The sequence below is a fragment of the Lagopus leucura genome, unplaced genomic scaffold (assembly GCF_019238085.1).
Source record: "Lagopus leucura isolate 7727_CA_CO unplaced genomic scaffold, USGS_WTPT01 Super-Scaffold_760, whole genome shotgun sequence".
In the NCBI taxonomy this organism is placed as follows: domain Eukaryota; kingdom Metazoa; phylum Chordata; class Aves; order Galliformes; family Phasianidae; genus Lagopus; species Lagopus leucura.
In genome coordinates, this window is record NW_024962257.1 from 7,513,658 (window position 1) to 7,536,211 (window position 22,554).

At 41.8% G+C, this 22,554-nt stretch overlaps 2 protein-coding genes across 19 annotated transcripts in view; one reads left to right on the plus strand and one right to left on the minus strand.

Annotated features, from left to right (window-relative positions):
• Positions 1 to 18,085, minus strand: part of MYH11 (myosin heavy chain 11) — a 55,988-nt gene extending 37,903 nt beyond the window's left edge. For all 3 annotated transcript variants that reach the window (XM_042864855.1, XM_042864854.1, XM_042864856.1), the window contains exons 1-3: positions 17,983 to 18,085; positions 11,624 to 11,982; positions 6,852 to 7,008 (exon numbers count right to left, since the gene is read on the minus strand). In XM_042864855.1, the coding sequence (XP_042720789.1) occupies positions 6,852 to 7,008; positions 11,624 to 11,965 (499 nt within the window). In that variant the 5' untranslated portion in view covers positions 11,966 to 11,982; positions 17,983 to 18,085. The remainder of the gene's footprint in view (positions 1 to 6,851; positions 7,009 to 11,623; positions 11,983 to 17,982) is intronic.
• Positions 1 to 22,554, plus strand: part of NDE1 (nudE neurodevelopment protein 1) — an 81,824-nt gene that overhangs the window by 54,071 nt on the left and 5,199 nt on the right. For 13 of the 16 annotated variants that reach the window (XR_006177711.1, XR_006177710.1, XR_006177713.1 and 10 more), the window contains 4 exons: positions 725 to 798; positions 1,693 to 1,988; positions 3,511 to 3,578; positions 4,840 to 5,060. The gene's annotated coding sequence lies outside the window, so the exon portion shown is untranslated. Of the gene's footprint in view, positions 1 to 724; positions 799 to 1,692; positions 1,989 to 3,075; positions 3,446 to 3,510; positions 3,579 to 4,839; positions 5,061 to 21,873; positions 22,524 to 22,554 lie in introns of all 16 variants that reach the window. The other 3 variants (XR_006177719.1, XR_006177722.1, XR_006177723.1) reach the window with 3 other exon arrangements.

The window sequence follows — 22,554 nt, forward strand, 5'->3', positions numbered from 1 at the left end:
AAATTTATAAAAAGGTGGGCCAAAATCTCTATTTCTACTGTGTAAGGCATGTAAGAGGTTTCTGTGCTGCTGTTCAATACACCGTAATGTTTCAGCATGGTTTAGAAGCACATCTTGTCACGTATCTCCCTTTTTAATGTATTTGGAGTTGGAGTTTCTCTTTACCTTCAGAACTTTTGCACAGAATTTTCTACCAAAAGGCTGATCTCAGGATTTTAGGCTGTGATAGTGAACACACACTGAGGTTTCATAATGTGCTCCATAACACTAACGTATTTCCCAAAGCTCCACTGAAAGAAGACTTCCAGAAAAGTTTGTGACACTGACAGGCTTTACAATTTGGCTTCTATGGCAAGATGTGTGTTTAGCATGTTTGCTGTGATCAGTTCTGATGTAGAACCCTTTTTTAAAATTGGACATGTTCAGCACCAGAGGAAGTCATATAGAAAGGTGTGGTGTCTCCATCCTTGGACATATTTGCAAGTAGACTTGATTAAGGCTATGAGCAACTTCCATGGCATTGAAACTGGCCCTTCTTTGCAAGAGGCTGCATCAAACTGCCTTCTACAGACTGTAGAAAAATCTTCTGAATAAGAAAACAAATTCCCAAGTTGGTCAAATGCATATTTGAATTGTGTGCTTGGCTTATAAACCCGAGACTTGAAGCAGACAGTTAAATAAGGCAGAAGCAAACGTGTCTGTATATTTATGTATTATCCACCAGATGCAGAGTGAGCATTAGACCAGGGAAGCCTCTGGGCAGAAGTTAAGACACAAACCCGTTCCTCATTTTATTTTGTGAGTTGGATGACTTGCAGGGCTACCTATCTGGTTGCTCACCCTTATCGCTGACCTTGCATGTAATAAATGGCATGAGATAAACAAGCTTTCTGTACTGCACAAAGATAATAGAGATAAATTCAGCCTATTAAGCTTACAAGTTGTAATTGCTGCCTGGACCACAGCCAGCCTAGGAAAAGCAGAAGTGGATTCTGCTTTGGCTTAATGATACTAAATAACTGTATTTACTCCCAGTTTCTCATTAACGTTCAAACCGGTGTTGTAACACCAATTGCTTCATTGATCCCTTGCTCAGAAAATGGCACCACTTAACTGCTTTGGTTGGTAAATTGGTACAAAATGAATCATTACACTGCTGTTGGAGGATTTGTCAACACTGCAGACTCTTCCACATACACATTTTGGATGAGGGGAGCTGTGCGCAGTGTTTATTTTTCACTGAACTTGGCTTTCTTTAAAATTAAAAAAATGAGAACGCAGTAGAATTTTTGCTAAAAATACACTGCTGTGTAAATAGAAACCATTGGCATATATTGACGTTACATCACAAACCCATAAATATCATAAAGAAAATAAAAGTGACTCCTTGATACAGAGTTGCCAGTGGAAATTCTGAGCTCAGGGGACATTAGAAAAAGTAATATTCCTGCAAGCCAAGTATTTTTTCATTTCTCTGCCTGTTGCTCCCCCTTTCCCTTCCCAGTAAGTGATATACCCCTCTTGATTGTGTCGTATACGAAGGTATGCACCATAGGCATTTGTGCATGTGCACTGTGTGGCTCTGATAACAATTAGCCTGAAGGCTACTCGGAGTTCTTGGAGGGAAAAGAAAAACTGTGTTGTTTTTTCTTTTTTTTCATCTTTTCCTTGTCATCCTGAATGGCTTCGAAGACCACGGCTGTGCAATCCGATTGTTCCCTGTAAGCGGGCAGCCCTATGGCTTTCTTGGAGAAGTCTGTGAGGAAGCAGAAGGAAAAGACTCCGCTCTTGGTCACCGGACTTATCCCTTCCTAATGCCCCAAGCAGTTGGCAGCCTTATGAAGTCCTGCAGTAATAAGCCCTATGTTGCTAAGTTGTGCAGTCTGAACTGCAAAACCTCCCACTGACATGCTGGCCAATGCGCATTCATGGAGGGAGAATATGCAACACTGCTCCATTTCCTTCAAAAGTTTCAGCATACTGCAAAGGTAAGGATGAAATCAGGAAACCAAATCCTATTCTGCTTTGTCTTGAGCTGCAATGCCTGCCTCATTTGTTTTCCAGGACTCTCCAAATTGATTGCTTCTATTTCTGTTCCAAAATATTTTATTTTTTATAGGAAGGGTTCTGCCCTGTTTTGGGACACTGAAACATTATATGGGTAGATTTAGCAGAGAAAATCACTTGCACAAAATAAAACTTGATAAGCATAATTTCTGGGGCTCACAAAGTAACAAAATATCTTGTATGTTCCAATATCTCTATGGTTAATACCTTTTTTAAAAAATACATTACTACTTGGAAGACATTCACCCCCTGTATGTCTACATTAAACATTTTGGACATTTTTGGATATTCTCCCGAATATTTAATAGTAAACAGACATACTTCACTGTCTAAAATGCACCAGCTTTCCTAAGTCCCATCAAGTTCCATGAACAAGAAAGTTCCAAGACCATGAAATGGACTTTTTTTTTTCTGGAATATGCTACACTTTTTCACCAAACACCTCCAGTTTGCTTGTAGGAATCATATGCCCCTCTGTTCTCAATAGACACGCTAGTTCTGCTTAATCACAAACAAAATCAGATGGTTTATCACAATGAAGCAGCAAGCTGGCAGCTTTACCATAAAAGGGAAGAACAGACTGAAGCCAAGCTCCAACACTCACTCACTGCTTCTTTACATTTGTTAATAACTGTCCTGACTAAAGGGAACATTTCTGTATGGTCCTGCTAAGGACACAGTAAACAGCTGGGTTTTCATGCAGCTTCCTTTTCTAGGACCTTGGGAACTGTGTTTTCCTCCCAAACCTCCAAGTAGATACAAGGTTGTTTGTTTTTCCATCTTTAACTCAAGCTTGCGTACAAAGTGCTTTCATGAAAATGGCTTTGCAGAAAATAGATAAGCTTCTTGGAGTTGAAGAAAGCCTCCATATGTCTTCTCAGTATTATTCAGAGCGTGTAATAAAAGCATAATCTTCCACATGAAAAAATATTTCTGTTATTACTGCTACACAACCTGACCTTCCTTATTTGTGCTGCTTATCACACATTTGCTGTTCGCCACCTGCAGAGACAACAGCAGAAGGCAGCAGAATTACCCACCCTCACTGGACTACTATCACTGGCATCTGGCAGTGCTGCAGAAGCCATCCATCCATCCACCCACCTCTGGCTCCTCTGCCCTGCACCATGGTGCCCTCTTGTGCGCTGCATCATGCCTTCGTGCAGCCACACTGCACACCAGGCTGCAGTTACCCACCCTAAAATGAAGCTAGCAAAATCAAGGAATGATTATTAGCTGGGCCGTTTCTATGTGAAGACTGCATGAGGACAGTGCTGGGAGTATTGGGATGAGGAGGCTTGAGCCCTTTGCACAGCGACTGTGCAGTGCTATTGCAACTGCAATGAGAAGCCACTGCATCCATAACACAGGTATAGAGGTCAGTAAAGAAATATAAGTGGACTTTTTTATGATCGTCTCCAATTATTTGATTTCTGTTAACAGTGGCTGTGTTGTTACAAGAACAACTTTGATGGGACTTGAACATCATCTCTAATGAATACATTGACCAAGTAAGTCTTGAAAGCAGAGGAGGAGCACATGCTGGACGTTTGTGCCAACAGAGGGTTTGAATGTGAAGGGTTCTGATCCCCAGGTGATGAACTTGCAATAGGACCAGCTATTGGCAGATACCATTGGTTGATTTGTTGAGAGATAGAGGTAGCCCAGGATTTGAACAAGCTGACTGCTTTTGGCCAGGGAGTCCTGATCAGAGAGTACTAGAATGTAATTCTTCAGTCTTATGAACCTAAGATATATTTTAGTTTGGCAAGAAGTTTCTTAGATAAGGAGTAATATTGACATTTCTCAAGGAAAACATTCAGTGCCCTGATACAAGTTCATGAACACGAATCTCTCTTTATACTCCCTTTACAAATGTGCTTACAAAGTCCCATGAAGCACTCTGTCCATATGGATTGCATACACACGCACTCTATTATGTTGCTGCCCACTCTCACCACCTCAGCATGAATACAGTTTGGCTACATAACTAGTTATATTAAGCTTTGGTTTAGTTTTATGCACAAAACATGAGTCTGTTTTTCCAAACAAAAGCTCAGCTTTAAAGGCAACTGGGGCCCTCTTCAGAGATGGAGAGACTCCAAAACTGCATGTGCAAGTAAATAAGCAAGTGAAGCGTGGGTGTCCTGGGCTTGTGATGCAAGTTCTTGTGGGAAGGGTTTGGCTGCTGTGCCAGCTGTGTGTGGTTTGGAGGAGGTAATGGAAGTGTCTCTCTTGAAGTTCAACTTATGGTCTGTTCCCTCCTCCTTTCTTTCCCCTTCCTTCCTATTTGTTCTCCCCTTCCTTTTTTCTATCGGGAAGGTTTCCTCCAGAAAAGACATATGAATCATAAGGTATGAAGATCCATCAAGAATTGGTGGAGTCAGAACATTCCAAGCACCAAAAAAGTGAACAGAAAGAAGGGAAAGCATCCACTTGTACTGCCTTCTCCTCCCAACCTGGGAGGCACAGCTAAATCCTGGCTGTTCTAGAAGTAGTTAATGACTGCAGCGAAGGGTGATCATGCTCAGGTGGCTTCAAAAGACCACCTTAGGAACAACAGGAGAGAGGAAGAGTGAAAGAGGTCCTTATGATGTTGGGATCAGGCAGAGAACTGAAATTAGTTTCAGTTTAAGAAGGAAAATGATATATACTGCAACACTGAAACAATCCTTATTTTTCAGTAGTAGATGCAGTATGACATTCCTTTTTTTCCCCTGTCGCTACCTTGCAGCACTTTCTTAGTTGACTTTTCCTTCATCCCGCTTTTAGGGACAAATAGCAGAGTTCTGTGCTGAACGAGAAGGGTACTGCTGAACTTCTTGCGTAGCTCCCGTGAGGCTCACTGCTGAAAGGCTTTGAGGAAAGAAAGCTGCTTTGACAGCAGGGCCTGCTCAGAACCCTCAGAAGTGCTGTATGCAGAGGACAGAGATCAACACCTGATCTGCAAGGCAGATAGATGGCTGAAGCTTTCAAGGATCTGCTTCTACCAAGTAAGTTTCTTTCAGCTGTGGCTCCATTAAATGAGATTCAATGCATCATGTTATTCTAAAAGCTTAAACCTGTCCTCTCAGCCCTAAACATTTTTTATATACCTGTCCTTGCTGTTACAGTAAGGAGGAATGTCTGATTTCAGTACATCTGTTATTGATGCTTTATTGATCCTCCTTTGTTGCACTGTAATTCTGCCTCCTTCTGCCTGTGGGTGATAAAATTGGTACTGCTCCAGAAGAGCAATGTACCATAAGTGACAGGAAGAAAAAAATGTTGATGTTTTAAGGCAAAGTTTAGAGTTGAATTCATTATATTTCAAGTATTTACGTGTCTGAAAATGTAAGATCCTAAGGTTAGAAGCCAAAGTTACAATTAGCTGATCAACTTACGTAAGTAAATGATCTTCAGGTGCTTTTTGTTATCTGGGTTATTTTGTTAACGCTGCAGTTATACATAAAGTACTCAAGACATCTCTAGGGAGAAAAAACCTGTTTTTATGCTTTTGGTATCTGTCACCACTGCTGCGTGTATCCTTATGTAGTGTTTGTTCCAAAATAATAGAGATTTGGTTGATATTTAAAGACAGCAGAAGTCTGAAAGGTGGTTGGTCAAATTAGACAGCACAGAGGCTTATCACATACTTTGTCTACTCTGAGCCTTGAATTACAACAACATGAACCATCTGCAATGTTCTGAACAGACTGATCTTAAGATCTAGTCAACTTATTTCTTTCAGATTTCAACTACAGGAGTGCTGCAATCATTGTGATCACAATGTGTGTCAGGATCATGGTTAGATAAAGTGCAAAATGGTTTTGAATGGATTAATATCTCCATAGCAATTGCTGTTCTCTGTTTGTATGTAAACGTTGCTAAGAAGTCAATGCTGGGTATTTATCTAGCAGCTAAACTGACATTTCAGATGCCGTTAATCATTTTTTCCCCTGTCAGACCAAAAATCCATAAGCCCTATACCCTTAAATCCTTAAACTTAAAACAAGGCAGCCCTAAGCTTCAGGGCTGAGTTTGGAAATCTTGCTGAACCACAGTTGTAGGGCAAAACTTTTGCAGGAACAGACCTCAAATGGAGATTTACATTTCAAAGTGTTCTGCAGCCTCCTGGTTCCCCAGAGCACCGGAGGCTGCTGTGAGATAGCAGCCAGTCACGTCCCTGCATTCTGTAGATATTGCAGCCTTGCGTGGTCATTGCTGTAGCATTTTTATCTCTAAATGAATGATCTTTCTTTAGGACAAAATCTCCTTAGCCTGTCAGTATTCAAAGCAGAAATTCCCTACTTATTTTTAAGGTCTCATTATATGCTTTGGGGTCTGCTTTCCCACTGCTGTTCCATTAGAAAACAGAGCACATCTCAACTCAAGACTCCAAAGCATTAGCACTGTACTAACAGTAGCCCCAAATTCAATCTGCTTACTAGGAGAGAGCGAGGAGCAATGCTGACAGATACAACAGCCTTAGCAGCTAACTTTGGAATAGTCTCCACTGGTGCAAAGGGAGCGTTTTCCATGCCCGTATTTGCCAAAACTATTTGCTCAACTTTGAAACCTTCCCACATGCCTCGACACAGATGGGTAAAAGGATTGTTTTTCCTTTTTGAGTCAGTGTTTGTGGAGTGCCGTTCCTGCCAAAGAATTCCTCCGAAACTTCTTGAAAGCCCATGTCTCCCTGTGTATCACAGCTTTTCTGACTGTGCTTCTTGAGGGAGCACACATGCAGCAGTACCTTGTTTTCTCTCACGTTAAAGTGCAGTGATTTCTAAGAACTTGCCTACCTTGCAGCATGCTCCTGTAGGCTGTGTCTGCAATGGCGTAGATGTGGGGCGGCATCTCGTGCCTCTTCTTTCCCTTGTACATGTCAATAATCTTCTCTGAGTAGATGGGCAGCTGCTTGTATGGGTTTACCACAACACAGAAGAGACCTGAATAAGTCTGCAATGAAATTCAAGTAAAAAAGGGAATTAGTGTTGTGTACTGTATCTAGACTGGGACACAAGGCATCAACGGCACTGAACCAACAGGATTTTAGCAAAAAACAATTATTTTTCTCAATTTAGTATGACAAATGAAGTGGCAGTTTCTGTATGTATGTGTATGAGTGCAGCTTCCAAGTGCATAAATAATTGTTTCTAATAAGGAAGCTGACAGAAAGTATGTAATTTTTTCTGCTTGTGGAAACGCTCTGCTTTGATGTAATGCTGCACGTTCTTTTTATTTCAGTTGTTTTTGGTATGTAGTGAATCACCTTTATTTGTGATGAGCTAGGGACTACAATGCTTCAGAATGTTCCTTTATACATGTATTTGTGTGCTGGAATGTTATTTGCTCAGGCAGATATCAAATTCTTAAATCTTAGATCGGAAGTGTGGGTTTATGTTGGGCATATAACCACCACACAGCAGTAATGATTGATGTGAGTCTTTGAAAAAAATCACTCCAGTTCCAAACAGATCTCTTATCAGAATGGTATACCTTCAATAAGCAACAATTTCTGTACGAGATTCAAGAAAAAAATCTGTTTTATGTGTTCAGTTTACTGAAGGTATTCGTGTAAAAATGGATGCATAAACAAGCAAGAACAGTGGACACCAGCTGATGGCTATTCATCCAACTGTTAGGTTTAAAAAACATCCTTTGTCTCAGGAAGCTCCAACTTATTGAACTGGAACAGAAATATTAGTGAGTGATAATAGATGAAATGCCGTGTATTACAACAGTTACTAAAAGTGAGCAAAGTAAACAAACACAAAAAATAAGTAAAGAAAAAGAAATGATAGTTGCAGCCCTTAAGTCAGCCTTTGGCTACTGTTTTTTGAAATGACACCAGTCTGAAACAAATGAACTTTTGTCCTTTATGACTTGGACGTAAGTTGTTTGGATTCCCCCAGTTCATGGGTGAGCGCTGCACTGCGCGGTGCTACCTTGCCCTAACCTCAGAACTGTGTCTAAGGACAGCTCAAGCCGCCTCAGTTCCCCCACAGGAACAAGGATAGCACAGGACTGTAAAATGCCATCTCAAAGGCTTGGATCTGGGCACAGGGGTTTCCCTTTCCTGACCATATTAGGAAATAGCACAACACGGTCTCGGCACAGCCTGAGAGCTTTATATGGTACTGAGCAAACAGGGCGAGAGCGTCCATCAGCTCATGGCGGTGAGGAGCAGTTGGGTGCCCCACATTGGGCAGAACGTGTGGGGTGCTCCGAGCATCTCCAACCTTTACAGCATTGTGACTGCACCTTCAGTCGCTTTTGATGTCCCCAAGTTAAAACCTTTGGGGAGGGTAAATCACTGCTACGCTGGCTTTTAATTGATGACAGAGTTTAGGACAAAACTCTGTGCAAACTGTGTTAAAATGAACTTTCGTGCTGTATGGTCAATACACGTGAAAAATGGCTGTGTATCTTACATAAGACAAAATGACCACTAGGCCCTTAAGGGAAGTAAAATAAGATATTTTTTCAGTTGAAGTAGATGTGCTATATATACTCAGGTACTAATATCCAAGTAAGTAAAAGAATAAATGTTCAATTCAGGAAGTTACTTCACTGAGATTTTTAGATATCTTTCTGACTTTCATCATGCAAAGTCTAAATGTCTCTATATAGTTATCTACTTGCACGCCTAAGCGCCAACTTGGAGATACAAGAAGCAGATTTTTAAAGCAGGAAAAAATCATAGAATCATCACAGAATCATAGAATGGCCTGGGTTGAAAAGGCCCACAATGATTATCTAGTTTCAACCCCCCTGCTGTGGGCAGGGTCACCAACCAGCAGACCAGGCTGGCCAGAGCCACTTCCAAAAAAAGCCTGAGCCGATGAAGTTTGGGCATCCCCATTTCTAACTGGATTGCAACTGATACCTCCTCTCACCTGAGGGAGGTAAACCAGGCTTTGTGGCTTCACCACTCACAGCTCTAGATGTTCTACAAAGATCTGGGGAAAACAGATTAATATAAAGTGTTCTGAAGTCAAGGAAGCCAGTTAGCCAAGCATGGAGTTGAAAGTGGGATTTGAAATATCTGTGCCTTGGATTATTCTCCTGAGGTTTGGCCTGCCCAGGGATGGGGACCTGCAGTCGTGTCCATCCTTGGAGAACCTGGGGGCAAGATATGATATCTTAGGGATAGTGTCCAACAGGATTGCTGTCCTTTGCACATCACCACTGATGGTTAAGAGGAACTTATGCAAATACATACATCCGAGTTGTTAGTGCCTACATTTGGGCAGAAGTATCCCAACACTGGCTCCAATATAATGTATAGTTTCCTATAGACAAACAATTTTACACCACTGAGCAAAGGCTGAATGCATAGTGCCTATGAATGCAGGTACAAGAAACTTGTTTATGCTCTCAAATCGAGTTTCTATTTTGTTGATGCTCATACTGTCATTTTTGGTTTCACTTGTGACTGGACAAAGCAGATTCTGCTTGTTCTCAGCAGTGTGAAATGTGAGTTAGTAGCAAAGCACTTTTTGTTCTTTCTTAACTCCATCAAAGAAAAATGTCAGGGTGTTCTTCCAGTGGATGGTTACTTTGAATTACTGCACATTTTTTACTTCCTCTGATTTAATAATATTTATTTTAAATCTAAGGACAGATGATTTGCTGTGAGACTTTTTTGTTTGTTTCATCTAGGTTGAAATGTTTTTCTATAGCATAATTGGGAACCCCCACTTGCATCAGTGGTGCTCTAAAGGGAAGAACAGTAAGGTCAAGTTTTCCTTGTATGTGTGGGATTCCAAGGCAGGCAATGTAGGCAACCAAGGCAAAGAGAGGAGATGGTGGTTTACAGTTTGTTTTGCAAGTAGATGAGAACAAAGCCAAAATATCTGTTTATATCCCTCCCACACATTATTATTTTTTTTTTTTTCCCCAAAAGGTGTGTAGTAGGACAAGGCTGGACAATTTAAAACAGTTTTAGGTTTCCTGAAAATACTATTTGGATTACAATTCAGAATTGTAACTCTTTTTTTTTTTTTTTTGGTAACTCTTAATTAATCGCCATCTTAAAATCTTGTCGAGAGAGAGAGAGCTTAATTTCAGATATGCTTTGATGTTTGACTCCATGAAAACAAATTTTAACTTTTCAAAAGTGGATGATGCGAGTAAATGAACTTCCTGTAGGATGAGAGAGTTCCACTAAACTCCTCAAAGTAAATCAACAGGAAGTCCTGAAACATCTGGTCTTTTTTTCTTTTTTTTTTTCCTAAAAAACAGACAAAACAAACAAACAAAAACACCTCCTTCTCATTTTATCCATCTACACTTGTAGTAATTCCTTTTAAATCTTGCAACAATGCAAAACATTTTCAGACAAATTCCATTGTAGTAAACAACATTTTGAGCTCTAGTATTATAATAACACACAGCTCCTTCTGTTCACCTGTGGGCATAGAATCTAATAAATCTAAATGCTGAGAGCATTTAGGCATCTTTCAGGCATCTTGATGACATGCATTTAATAGATTCCTGAAGGAAAGATCTTCAGCTTTAGCTCTATCAAGTTATGCATAACAATTAAATGTTGGGGTTTTTTTATTTAACTATATATAACCATCTTTATTTTCTGCGTCATTTCCTACCTTCCAATTTAGCATTCTTCAAGTTAAAGAGAGTTCTATTCCTGCCTCTGAAACCACATTACTTAAGCTCTGTGCTTTCTTTCACTCATTAGTGGTCTGTCACGCAAGTAAAATTTCCATGGATTGAATTTCTTGGTTACTTCTCTACAACATAACGTAGGGATCCTCCATGTAGCATCAAAGATAACAGCTAAATCCCATGGAAATTTCCTGGCTTCTTTTATTGTGCAGTTTGATGACTACTGATGCAGATTATTAATGGCAAAACATGATTATGTTAACACTCTTGTGTGAAATGGGAAGCAGAGAAATCTGGGCCCTGAATCACATGAGCATAGAGAGATTAGAATTTACCCAGGCTTCTCTAATCCGTAAGTTGACCAACAAAGGGGAAAAAAAAAGCCCTAGTAGATGCTATCTTTGAAGGATATGAGCACTCTTGATTGAATTACAGTGCGATTTTTCACTTAGTCAAACATAAGGTTTTAGTCAAGCAGCCACCAAACCAGAACTTGTCCATTGCATTTCATTGGTAGTTTGCCTGGGAATAGGCTATATAACCTGGCTTTTCCATGTGTTCTTTTTTGAAGTTACTGTTGGGGCATATGGACTGAAAACTTGATCAGATTTCCATTGAAGTCATGATTTTCAAAGCAGCCGGACTGCTGTTTAACTATCAGAGGATGCTCTCCAAGTCAATAACATCATTTCATAATTAGCAAACTTTGGGGAAGAAACCCGTTATGTGTTTTAATTTAGTTGAATAAAATGGAAAAAGTAATAAAGCAGAAGAGTTGTGGAGAAAAAAACGTCACTGAAATGCATTTTTGGTTTAGGATCCTGTTGCTGAGGGGTACAGACTTGCATGCCAAGTTATACACAAATACTGTACCCCAGACAGCAGGTGGGATCTGCTTTGTTTGTGATGGGACATGGTAGCATGCAAGATAAAACCTACTTACATAAATTAAGCCTGAGAAGTATCTCTCCCTTAGATTGTGCAGCACTGAAGCTTCATTGAGGCATGTCAGCTCGGCCATGTCCTCCACTTTGGAGAACTTGGGAGGGTTCATCTTCTGGATATCATCCTTGCTCAGTGTCACTTTCTTTCCATTTTCCTGCAGTTCAACTGTCACCTCATCCCCTTTCTCTTCCTTGATACTTGCTGCTTCAAATCCATGTTTCTCTGATGGAACCCAAACCAGTTTCTTCGCTGACCAGTCAGCCTGGGCAAGAGGGTTGTTAACGAAGTTTTTGTCCACAAAGAGGAATTTCTCATCATCGCTGAGAGGTTTTTGAGACATTTTGACTCAGTAGTTACCTGTTGAAGAGGCAAAATATTCTGCTTTAAAAGAAAAGTAAATGTGGAGGTGTTCCAAGCAAAAGGTCTTTGCTAAATCTTTACCATGTGGTAGATCCTAATTACTGCAAGTCCTGGGTCATATCTTACTTTTCCACACAGATACTGTTGGGTTTAAATACCTTGGAGAATCATATTTAAATATCTGATCTCATTCCTTTGTTACTGTGTCTGAAATCATCTAACTCAAAATCTTTAGGACATTAAAGAAGTGAAGACTCCTGAGCTAATTACCCTTATTTTGTTTATGTTGTACAGAAGATTGGAGAGAAAAGTAAGACACAATTAGCACTTATGCAATTAGACTGTCAGGACTGCAGCAAGAGCACCATCTGAACAGCTTCTTCCAGCCTCATCTCTTATTCATCACAAAGTTAATTTAACTTTGATATATTCAAAAGTTACCATTGCTGAAATAGTGTTGGGTGCGTGCTGAAATACAAGCATAATAATGAAATAATTCATAGAAGAACAATTCCCAGGTTGTATTCCAGAAAGAACAGAAACAACCTTTTTCTTGCTAAGGACCATTCCCAATTGCTCTAATAGATTCATTTGGAGAAGAAACAAGATTAAGAGAAGATCAAAAGAAAAAACTTGAAAGCAAACTCAAGAAAAAAATGCCACTGTAATCAGTAGTGCTGGTGAAAGAGAAGTTAGAGTTATTCTGTTTCTGTAGCTCATACAGTGAGAGCTGATCATTTATGAAGGGTTAATATCCACAACTTAAGAAATGGAGAAAATAAAACAAGTTCTGAAGTTACGTCAATTATTAGATACCCTGAACTGTGATGCTCAGATTGGAAGGATGATGCAGTTGCATGTAGCATTGTGCACATGGATAAGTTGCTGGATGTATCTGCTCTGAAGGTGGGAGCAATGGGAGGCTTCTGGCTGTTTTGCACTGTGTTTGGGAGGGAGGAGGCAGCTTTGTTTTTTTTCTTCCCATTGGAAATCAAGATGTAGCTGCAGCAGCTGGGCTGATTAATGCTGGAGCATTCCTAAGTACTCAATGAGAAAAGGAGTAAACAGAAGTCTTGTAGTTTGCTACAGAGTAGGAAAGAAGTGGTGCTAGTCAGGAAACCTGCTGTGCAGCAGAGCAGGGAAGGCAGCTCTAGGGAGTGGGGAAGAGCGTGGCTGAGAAAAACATCTCCAGGAGACGGAGGCTGTTTCATTTCCTTATTGAGAGTGAATTTAACATTTACAATATTCAAACAAACACAAGTCTTGAGGGACTTTGGAGAACTGACTGCTAAAGATGTCAGCAATGAGCCCATAAGCAGAATGATATTTGCAAAGCTCTGTGTACGAGGCCAAATGGACGCCCTGTACTCTGGGAGTATCAGAGAGTGGTTTCCAAATATTTGTCCCCAAAACCTTCCCACAGATTAAAATTGTTTTGCAAGGCCAAAGTGTGTGAGAGGTCTGAGAGAGAAGTATGGATCATGCAGAAGGTGGCCTAAAGCTTAAAAACAAATCTAGGATTCTAGAAGTGCTGAAATAATTTAGGTGATACCTCAGTGAAATGCAGTGGAAATAAGATGCCCTGCCTCTTTAAACTCCCTTGAAAAGGCTCCCATCTAAAGAAAAAACAGCTTTCCTCTAAATGTACATGTTCTAGTGACACCTAACCTGGAAAAACTCCAGCAGGAAAGTTCACCCAAATCACTTGTGAGCGCTCAATGCATGCGGTGAGGTGGGCAAGTGGGATGAGAACTGAACAGGCTTGGTTCTGTGCATCGCCACTCGCCATGCATGGTGTTCCTTGCCCTGAGTCCCTGCGAGGAAGCTCTGTAGGATGTAGCCCTTTGCTGGCTCCCAGGGGATTTTTGGAAGAGAGCTGCAAGAGGAAACTATTTGACCTCTGTGCGGATTAAAGCAGAAAATGTTCCCTTGCTGCCAAGAGGGCTGGTAGAGCCGCACAGTTCCAATAATGGAGATGGTATTCTCTCCAGCAGAGCTTTCCAGCTGGCATCTGCAGGGTGAAGGCAGCTGGATGGAGGAACCATCCCCAGGGCTGCAGAAGCAGGGTTAGAGGAACAGCAGAGATGCCATAGCCTCTGTTCCTGCTGCAGTAGCAGAGACACCCTGTTGCCCCAGTAGCATGGAAGGAGATGCTGTGGAGAGGTGAGAGGATTTTGGTTAGACCCAGAGAAGAGAGCTAGGGAATTGCCCCAAAATGTTGGATTGAGATGTCCTTGGGTAAGTTCCAAGTAGCAGCACATCCATATTGAATTTGATATTGCCATCAGAAACACCAGAAAATTACACTGAATTGCAGAGCTGAGTTTCATGGGATCAAATCCTGCTACTTGGAGGCTGCCCAAAAGTGATGATGGTGGAAACTGTCCTGACCATTCACCTAAAAAACTCAACCAAAGACAAAACAGCTGGCCTGCTACAAAGCATGCCATCAGTGGGGATGACTCAACTGCTCTTTGCTTTTCTTGTTGCTCAGGAACCAAGGGAAGCTCTTTCCTGGTAACACAGAGCTTCCTGTGACTAAAAAGTTTTGCACCTTGCATTTAAATTTCATCTTTCTGAAAATTAGGTGAGGTTGTAAGGTCTAAGAGATAGAATGAACTGCAAATCTTGGGAATATGAGTTTTTGTTCAGATCTAAGTACTCTACTTGACTGTTCATAGTCAAGATATTAGTCAAGGATATTAGTTTCAACATGGTGAGAATAAACTCTCTACAAGAAATAGGGAATATTTAGTCTGAACCAAGGAAGAAACACTGATTTGACTAAAACGATTTCATGAATGATGATCTGGAATCTGAGAACGAAGCTTGAGTAGTTGCTGAGTACAGCTGCAGTATAGAGAAAATTCTGTTACAGAGTGTAGATTAATAAGCATAGTAACGACGTAAAGTTTTCTAAATAGAAAGTGCATAAGATGAGCACCACTGGCAGATTTGTCCTAATGAGGTGCTGAAGCTTTCTGAATCAAAACTGGCAGTAAGCCTGCAGGTCCATCTTTGATCCATACTGTACTGCACTGGTCCAGCATGACTGATGTTGGGAAACTGGGTAACAGAGGAAGACTGGCCATTGAGAATGCTCCCTGAGAAGGCAAAACTGAGCCGGCCCCTTTGGCCAGCCCCTGAGTTTCATCCATAGAGCTGGCTAAGAGAAAAGGAAATTAAATATCAGTGCAAACTCGGCATGAGGTTCTCATCTGTTCTCTCAGGAGGATGATAGCACAGATCTTCAGGGCAAGAGCAAAGCCTGTTCTGTACCCAGAAGTGAGCTATCCTGAGGAAAGGAGAAGGAAAAGCAGTGATAAAAAATATTACTTACATAAAGGTTTTTTGCCTCAGAAAAATGCCAAATTACACCAAGAGCTGGATGAATCTGCTATGCTTGTTCAAACTCCTAACGTGCACGAACACAGGGGCATGCACACTTCCATAACTTATTTTCTATTCCTCCTTCTTCTGCCCTGCTGCTGATTTTCATTGTTCTTTCCCTTATAATGTCGGTGATGGAATTTGAATGCTGTTTTTACAATTAGTTTATCCTGAGTATATTATTCCAAGGACAAAGTATAAATATTTCCAGGAAGTGCTCTTTAATTAAAAGGTTATTGGCTAAGCAGAATTGCCTCCTGGGTCAGAGCTTAAAGGGACTGCTGTTATCCTAATGAGATAATAAGGGGCACTTCTCCCTTCCTGTGCAGGACGTGAATGTCAGTATAAAAGCTTATCATGGCTGTTCAGGAAAGAATGATCCAAACAGTGGATTCACACGTGAATTCTTTTCAGAAAACAAGTCATGCTCTCATAGTGGTTTCTGATGGAAGGATGTAGCCATAACCTGCTTCTTGACTCACAATGCACCTCCTGAGGTACAGTCACTCTGTGGAAGTCTTTTCAGGTTGCCTTTCATTTTTCCAGTACTTGACTGAATCACCCAGCTGAGCATAGCTAAGCTATGGGGAGAAATAAAGAAAAAATAAAAATAATCCAGGGGTGAATCCTGATCAACTGATGTTCATTTTGGACTGGCGCCCCAGAGTTTAGCTTTATGACAGGCACTGTGAGGCATCCCTCCTCTGGATGGCCTTTTGCCTTTCCTTGGTCTGGGGCCATCCCTTAAATGCTCACTCTCATCATAGACAATCTGATCTAACACGGGGTTATCATCAGTACATTTAAAGTTACTCAACAGCAGAAGTCTGTATTTTTAAGGGAGAGCATTTTCAGTAATTTCACAGGACTGGTTTTGATGCACTATCCATGTCTGAAAGGGACTTGCCCTCCTGTCAGGTGTGCTCGCCTCCCTTAATGCAAGTCAATACATAACTGATGGGACACTTGACAGCTCTTCTGCTGCTGTGGAGAAATTGGGCCAGGTTATTTGTGTTATAAACTGGAGAGAAGGGGGGCAGAAAGGAAAAAAGACTTGAATTCCAGTATGTGGGGATAGATTCCCTCATAGGGAAAATACCAGCGACTTCCAGTAGCCCCAGATATCGCTCTATGAAGTAAATCAGATTCTGCATCAGAGTTCATAAATAATCGCTGTGTTAACCAGGCTGCACACAAGTTGGAAAGCTACCTCTCATTCTTTGCTTCTTCTAAAATTAACATACGAAAAGAAAAGCCAACAGATTTGCAACTATTAATTCTGAGTGAGTTATAAAGAGTTTGGATCCCTGCATACGTCCATGCACGCTACCATATAAGGCGATGTTCTCCTCAATACTCACTGTTCCACAAAAATGTAATGATAACAAATTCAAAACAAATACCTTTTAGGGACTAGCATGTCAATTGCAAATGAGATAATAAAAATCATTGTTTACATCTAAGCGAATATAGCCAGAGGAGTACCATGCAGTAATGAAGTGATTGCTTAGGCAAGTGCTCTGCCCTCTGAGGCTTTGTCCTTTTGGTTTCTGTGTTAGTGGGAAAGGAGAGCTTTGGGGGCTTGGGAAGCCAGACCAGGCTCTGCATCATCCTGCAAGCTGCCTGCCAGGGCCAAACCTTGAGGGGAAGAGGTGGGCTTGCCTTCATACAATTGTACTTTAGGAAAGGTTTCGTTGAGAGATATATACTAGATAATAATGGAAAACTTCTGATTTTCCTTATATTTAAAATATCTCAAATTACTTCTTCCTTATAAACACATGTGCACCTCTCCCATATCTACACAAATATATATATTTATATGCATACACACGTATATATATGTATGTGAAAGAAGCCAGATAACTTCTCAGATGACAGTGATGCCATCTACTGTCTTCTTAACTTACTGGCAGTATTTTGTTGAACTTTGTTTCTTTATTATTCCTTAAAAAAAAAAAAAAGGTGTGAAAGTTGCATTTGAAATTACTTAAATTAGTCTATCAGATAAGCTTCACTTCAAGTTGATTTCCAGCATATTAAAAATGCACATATTCAATAGCAAGGTACTTCTGCAAAAATGTTTTGATTTCCTCTCCTAGTCTTTAAGTGTTTTTTTCTTGTTTAAAGAACCAGCTGACAGGTGAATGATACTATCTGGTAATATGTTCATTGAGCAGCTTAGGAATTGCACTGCAAAAGTTTATCTGGTGGGTGTCTTCCATACCCAGTGCTCCACTGCAGTATAACAAGGTGCAAGCTGGCACCTTGCTGCAGGCTCAGTGCAGCCAGTGCTCGGTCTGGCCGTGGCAGTGCTAGAAGTAACTAAGGACCAAGCTTGGTCTGTGCATGCTTACAAACCGTCATTGCTCTAGCATATTTTAAGCAGAACCCAATTAGCAGCACTCAGCTCAGGAGCAGCCATTTGAGCATAGGTAGGTCTGCTTCTCTTTCTGCTTTGTGTGCTACCTGCAGGGTTATTCACTGCAACTCGTGTCAAAGTAGCACCGTGCTCAGCTCAGCGCCCCGCTCCATTCCAGCGTGGCAGCACCCAGCCCCGACCCAGCAGGGTGTGCTGCCCCCTCCTCCCCCCCTCCCCATACTCACAGTTGTCCGAGTAGGGCAGCAGGGAGGGAACTGGAGAGTCAGGAACCTGTACAGCCACCAGCCGGGACAGTCCGAGTCCTCGCAGCCTTCACTGCCTCCCTATATAGAGGAGGAGAATCTTGTCAGTGGGGAGGGGCCCTGCAAACCACGTCCTGCTGGAAAATCCTCCCAGTACCTGGGTTAAAACACCCGGTCTCAGACAAGGAGCTCGTTGCCAACAGGGCCCAGCCCAGGACCACTACCCTTGCCCCCATCTGCCCTTCAGCAAAGCAAACTGGGTCTGAAATCCCTTGCTTTTGGGAAGGCCTCGAGGGGTGCCCTCAGGTTCAGAACTTTCGCTTGTTCTTGGAGGTGCAACTCTTTGGCCAAGCAAATGGACCTTTTAACTCCTTCCTGCCTTGGCAGCATCCTTACCTCTCCACCCTGCTGAGGGTAAAGGACAGGCCCTGGTCTTGTGGGGCACAGGGAATTCCTACCTACCTCAGTGCCTTTTCTTGGAGCTGAGTGGAGGGGCAGCTTGGTGTGTATGGGGGGGACATTCCTGATGTGGCAAGGGTGGCTGTGGGGTCTCCATGTGTTTGCATGACACTGGGCACCAGGGGCTGGTGTCAGCCTCCCTGGCCCCTGGGGTATACAAGGGATGTTTCCCAGTTTCCCAGCAGATTTGCCAAAGTTTCTTTTGCCAGCCAGCATGCAGCAAAGTTTCCAAGAAAGCACCGTAAATACATTTTCATATATGAGGAATACCTCCCTCTGTCCATAAATGGAAGAAGAGAAGTGATAAATAGCTGAGGGGGAGCAGCCATGGGGATGTGGTGGAAAGAGTGGGCAGCAGCACTGTGTGAGGGGGGAGAGGAGGACAGGGAGTGTGAAACCAGCCTTGGGGCTGGGGAGGGATCTGCTCCTCGTCAAACCTCCCTCACAACCCTGAAACTTTCAGTCCCTGGCTGTCCCCCCTCCTCCTGCCATGAGTAGCCAACAGCCATGTGCAGAGAGACCTGGGGATGGAGACATCCCAAAAAGGGAAAGTAGGATCCTCTAGGAATTCCCATCAACATGCCAAACACAAAATACCGAAACATCCCCCTCTCAGCAACAGACTAAATATGGTGTATACCCAAAGGATCAGAGCACGGTCCTGGCTGAAATAATTTCTCTTGACAACAGTCGTGTCTAAAAAATATGCTCTGCTGGGGAAAATGGATGAGACTCATATTGGTCTTGGCATCCTAGGAAAATACCTACGTGGGGAGGCTGGGCTGAAAACTCCAGTGTAAGCAGCAGTGCCTGCAGGTGTGATGGACCATATGCACCATCAGACCCTGTTTCCAACACTGGACAGTGATGAGCAAATCTGGGCAAACAGGAGAGAGTGGAAGAGTATCAGGGCTCCTTCCCCACCACGTTGCAGAAATTCCAGCTGTATTGTAAGAAGCGGGTGAACACTCCATTTGCTCATGCAGTTACATGGTTTCAGCCTTTGCATAAAACCGGAGGGTCTGCCTCAGGAGGTGGGGTCTGCACTGCACTGCAGTCCAGCAAAGCCGTGTCCAGATGAGACTCATGTGTGTTTGACTGGGTTGGAATGAAGCCAGGAGAAATGATATCCAGATGTCAATCGAAGAAGCTCGCCCTTCTTAGCAGAAAGCTCCTCACTGTGAGTTTACCCTATTCATTTTGCAGTTTCTCTGTTGCAAGCGTAGCTTTTACATAGGAACGTAATGAACAGAAAATACTGAAATGCAAGGGCATCCTCTGAAAAGCATGATCTTTTTGGCATTCATCACAGTTATCCTAAGAAGCTTCTTGTAAACCTACCCAGCTGTTTCACAAAACCAGATGCATTTTAATAGTAGCTTAAAAAGGAGTGGAAATTATTCCTGCTGGTTCGCAAACCACTGCATGTGCACATGCAGGCTTGGTGCCCAAGTAGTGTGTTTAAAGAGGCAGTGGTGGAGGGTGATGTATGATGTGACATTAAACCGAGCTGGAAAGTTTAAAAAAATATTCCTGCTGTGCCTGGAACAGTTGCACTTTTGAGCTGTGTGGGGTAGGAAGTGATAAGTGTAAGCCTGGTTTCAACCTTCCTTTACAAGTCAGCATAAGAATACACACACTAATAAAATACCCCGGTTGGAGTTTCCCTGTCGCTGCGGTACTTCGTAAACTGAAGGTGCATCAGACTGAATGCAGTGGAGTCCCCGTGGACAGTGCTTTTGTTATAAGAAAACAAGCTTTTTAAAATTTACTTTTCTAGAAATAATAAAGCCTATCCTTTAACTGTCTCCTGAATCTGCACAGTAAATGTTGTGCTTGGAAAAAAAAAGGGGCTTCAGAGGGAAATAAATGAGCTTTCAGCTGCCTCACTATGTGTAACCTGAATCGCAGACAGGAGGAATACATCATGGTGATAAGTTAGGTTCTTAACTAATGTCAAGAAAGCAAATTGTTTGTTTAGAAATAATTTCACTTAAAAATGGACTATATTTCTTTGAGCTGGCGTGCAGTGGGAAGCAGAGAGGTGCTTTTGCAGCAGGAGAGGCAGTCTGCATCCAAACCAGAACAGTTAATGACATGAGGAGTCTGACATGGCAAAGGAGTCAGGAACTGCTCAGGGTAAACGTGCTTAGTACTGGACTCAGGTCAAGTGAAGTGTGTGAGGCAGAGATGTCAATTCTTCATCGGCTGCTACTGAAAGAGTGAGCAAATATTTTTGGTTTTTTTTCTTCCTAAACATGATCACCAACTGGTAATCACTCCTCCGGAAAACCAATCTACTAATACCAAAATTCAGGTTGATACAGAGCGTGCTCAGGAAGGAAAGTGCAACTGAATCCTTGGGGCTTGTTGATAAAGCTTACAGAAAAAGTTCTGCCATGCACAACAGAAACGAATCCCTCCAAAACAGCACTGTGGACTATGCACACAGTTTCCTCTAAATTTAGGGGAGAGCAAATATTTGGTATTAAAGAATCTTTTTGAAACTCATGGATCAAGTTCTTCCAAAGTGCTTTCCAGATCTGATATTCACACCAAACCATGCTGGCTCCTTGTCACCTCCACTTTTGATATCACATGCAGACGAAGAACAGCCTCTTTTGATGTAACCCCCACGCATAACAGTCTCACTTACATTGTTCTAACTCTGATAAAATTCAGAAATGCATTCAGCTCACCAAAAACGTGGAACTTCTAAATCCTTGTATCTTTTTCTCATTTTCTGGTATCAGTAGAAAGAATTAGGGCACTCAGTGCAAGATGTTACAGTCTGTAATTTAGCAAGACAGAACTTCTTAAGTTGTTTGAGAAATTTTTTTCCTTGCACACCTAGAAGTAAATTGCATCTAAAATCTGAAGTTGGAACTGTGAATTACTTTCATCTAAATACTGGCCTCGCTTACTTGGAACTTCTAAGGAATGTTTTGTACATTTTGTACAGAATCCATTTTGTACAGAATTTGCACCTCCTCTTCTTAAGCAAGTAAAGGCAGTCCAGCACTCATAGAACTCACTGCATGTCCACATCTTGAAAGATCAGATTCCAGGTTCTCTCGAGACAAGTGTCAGACATTAATAATTAGGCCAGTATATTTTCACAGACATATTTCAAAGCTTCGTTATACAAATGAATGCCATGGACAGTACACTTTAATTTGATTTTAATTTGCTTGTACAATGACTGTACTTTCAAATAAGATTATTCCAAAACTCCAAATCTGCAACGTGTTGGTATTAAGGCAATTAGGTGAAATGCATGTTGCACAACAAAGCAGACGCACCAACTCCAGCTCCTGTACCAGCACAGCATCTTGACAATGGACAGAAGCTGCAGTTCCTGAAGAAAATGGTTTTCAGTTTTCTGTTTTAAACAAATTTCTGCTCTGATTTCAGATATGCACCTTTACCTCAAAGCTTACTGAAGCACACCCTTGTAACAACCTCTGCTTTCATGGCTGTGGAGACAAAGAGGACGCTGAGCTGTGTTACTGGGGAAGGTCAAGTACCAAATTTCCCCTTATCTTCTTTCACGAGAACAAAAATTGTATCTAATTTCAGCAGCTAAAATTCCAGGCAGCTCCACGGCACCTGAGCAGCTTCTGTACAATCTATGGTGGGAAGATAGAAAGCAGACACAATGGCTTTGGTTGCCCTGGCAGATTTGCATAGCATAGAAGGTTGTGGCTTCTGTTTTTCAGCAGAGCCTTTTCTTTGCCCTTGAAAAGACAATTCAAATTCCAAATACACTTCGACCCACTGTGTTATGAGAAACAGAAAAATAGGTTATGGACAAACAACCTCTGGAAAACCAAAGTTCAAAATTCAGGAGTTTCTGTGGCTAGAGCAATCATATCCATGCTCTGTGAAAGTTCATTTCTGCAAGTCTCCAGAGAGGCACTTCCAGCTCATTCCAAAATGAAAGTCATTCATAAATAACTTAAAAGACTATTTTTCTGCTGTAATATTAAACAGAGGAATGAAGAGAGAAAATGATTTGTACCAGTGTGGCAGGAAAGAGCCCCAGCAGCAAGGCAGCATACCATGTAGGTTTTATACAGATGGCTCTCCATCTAA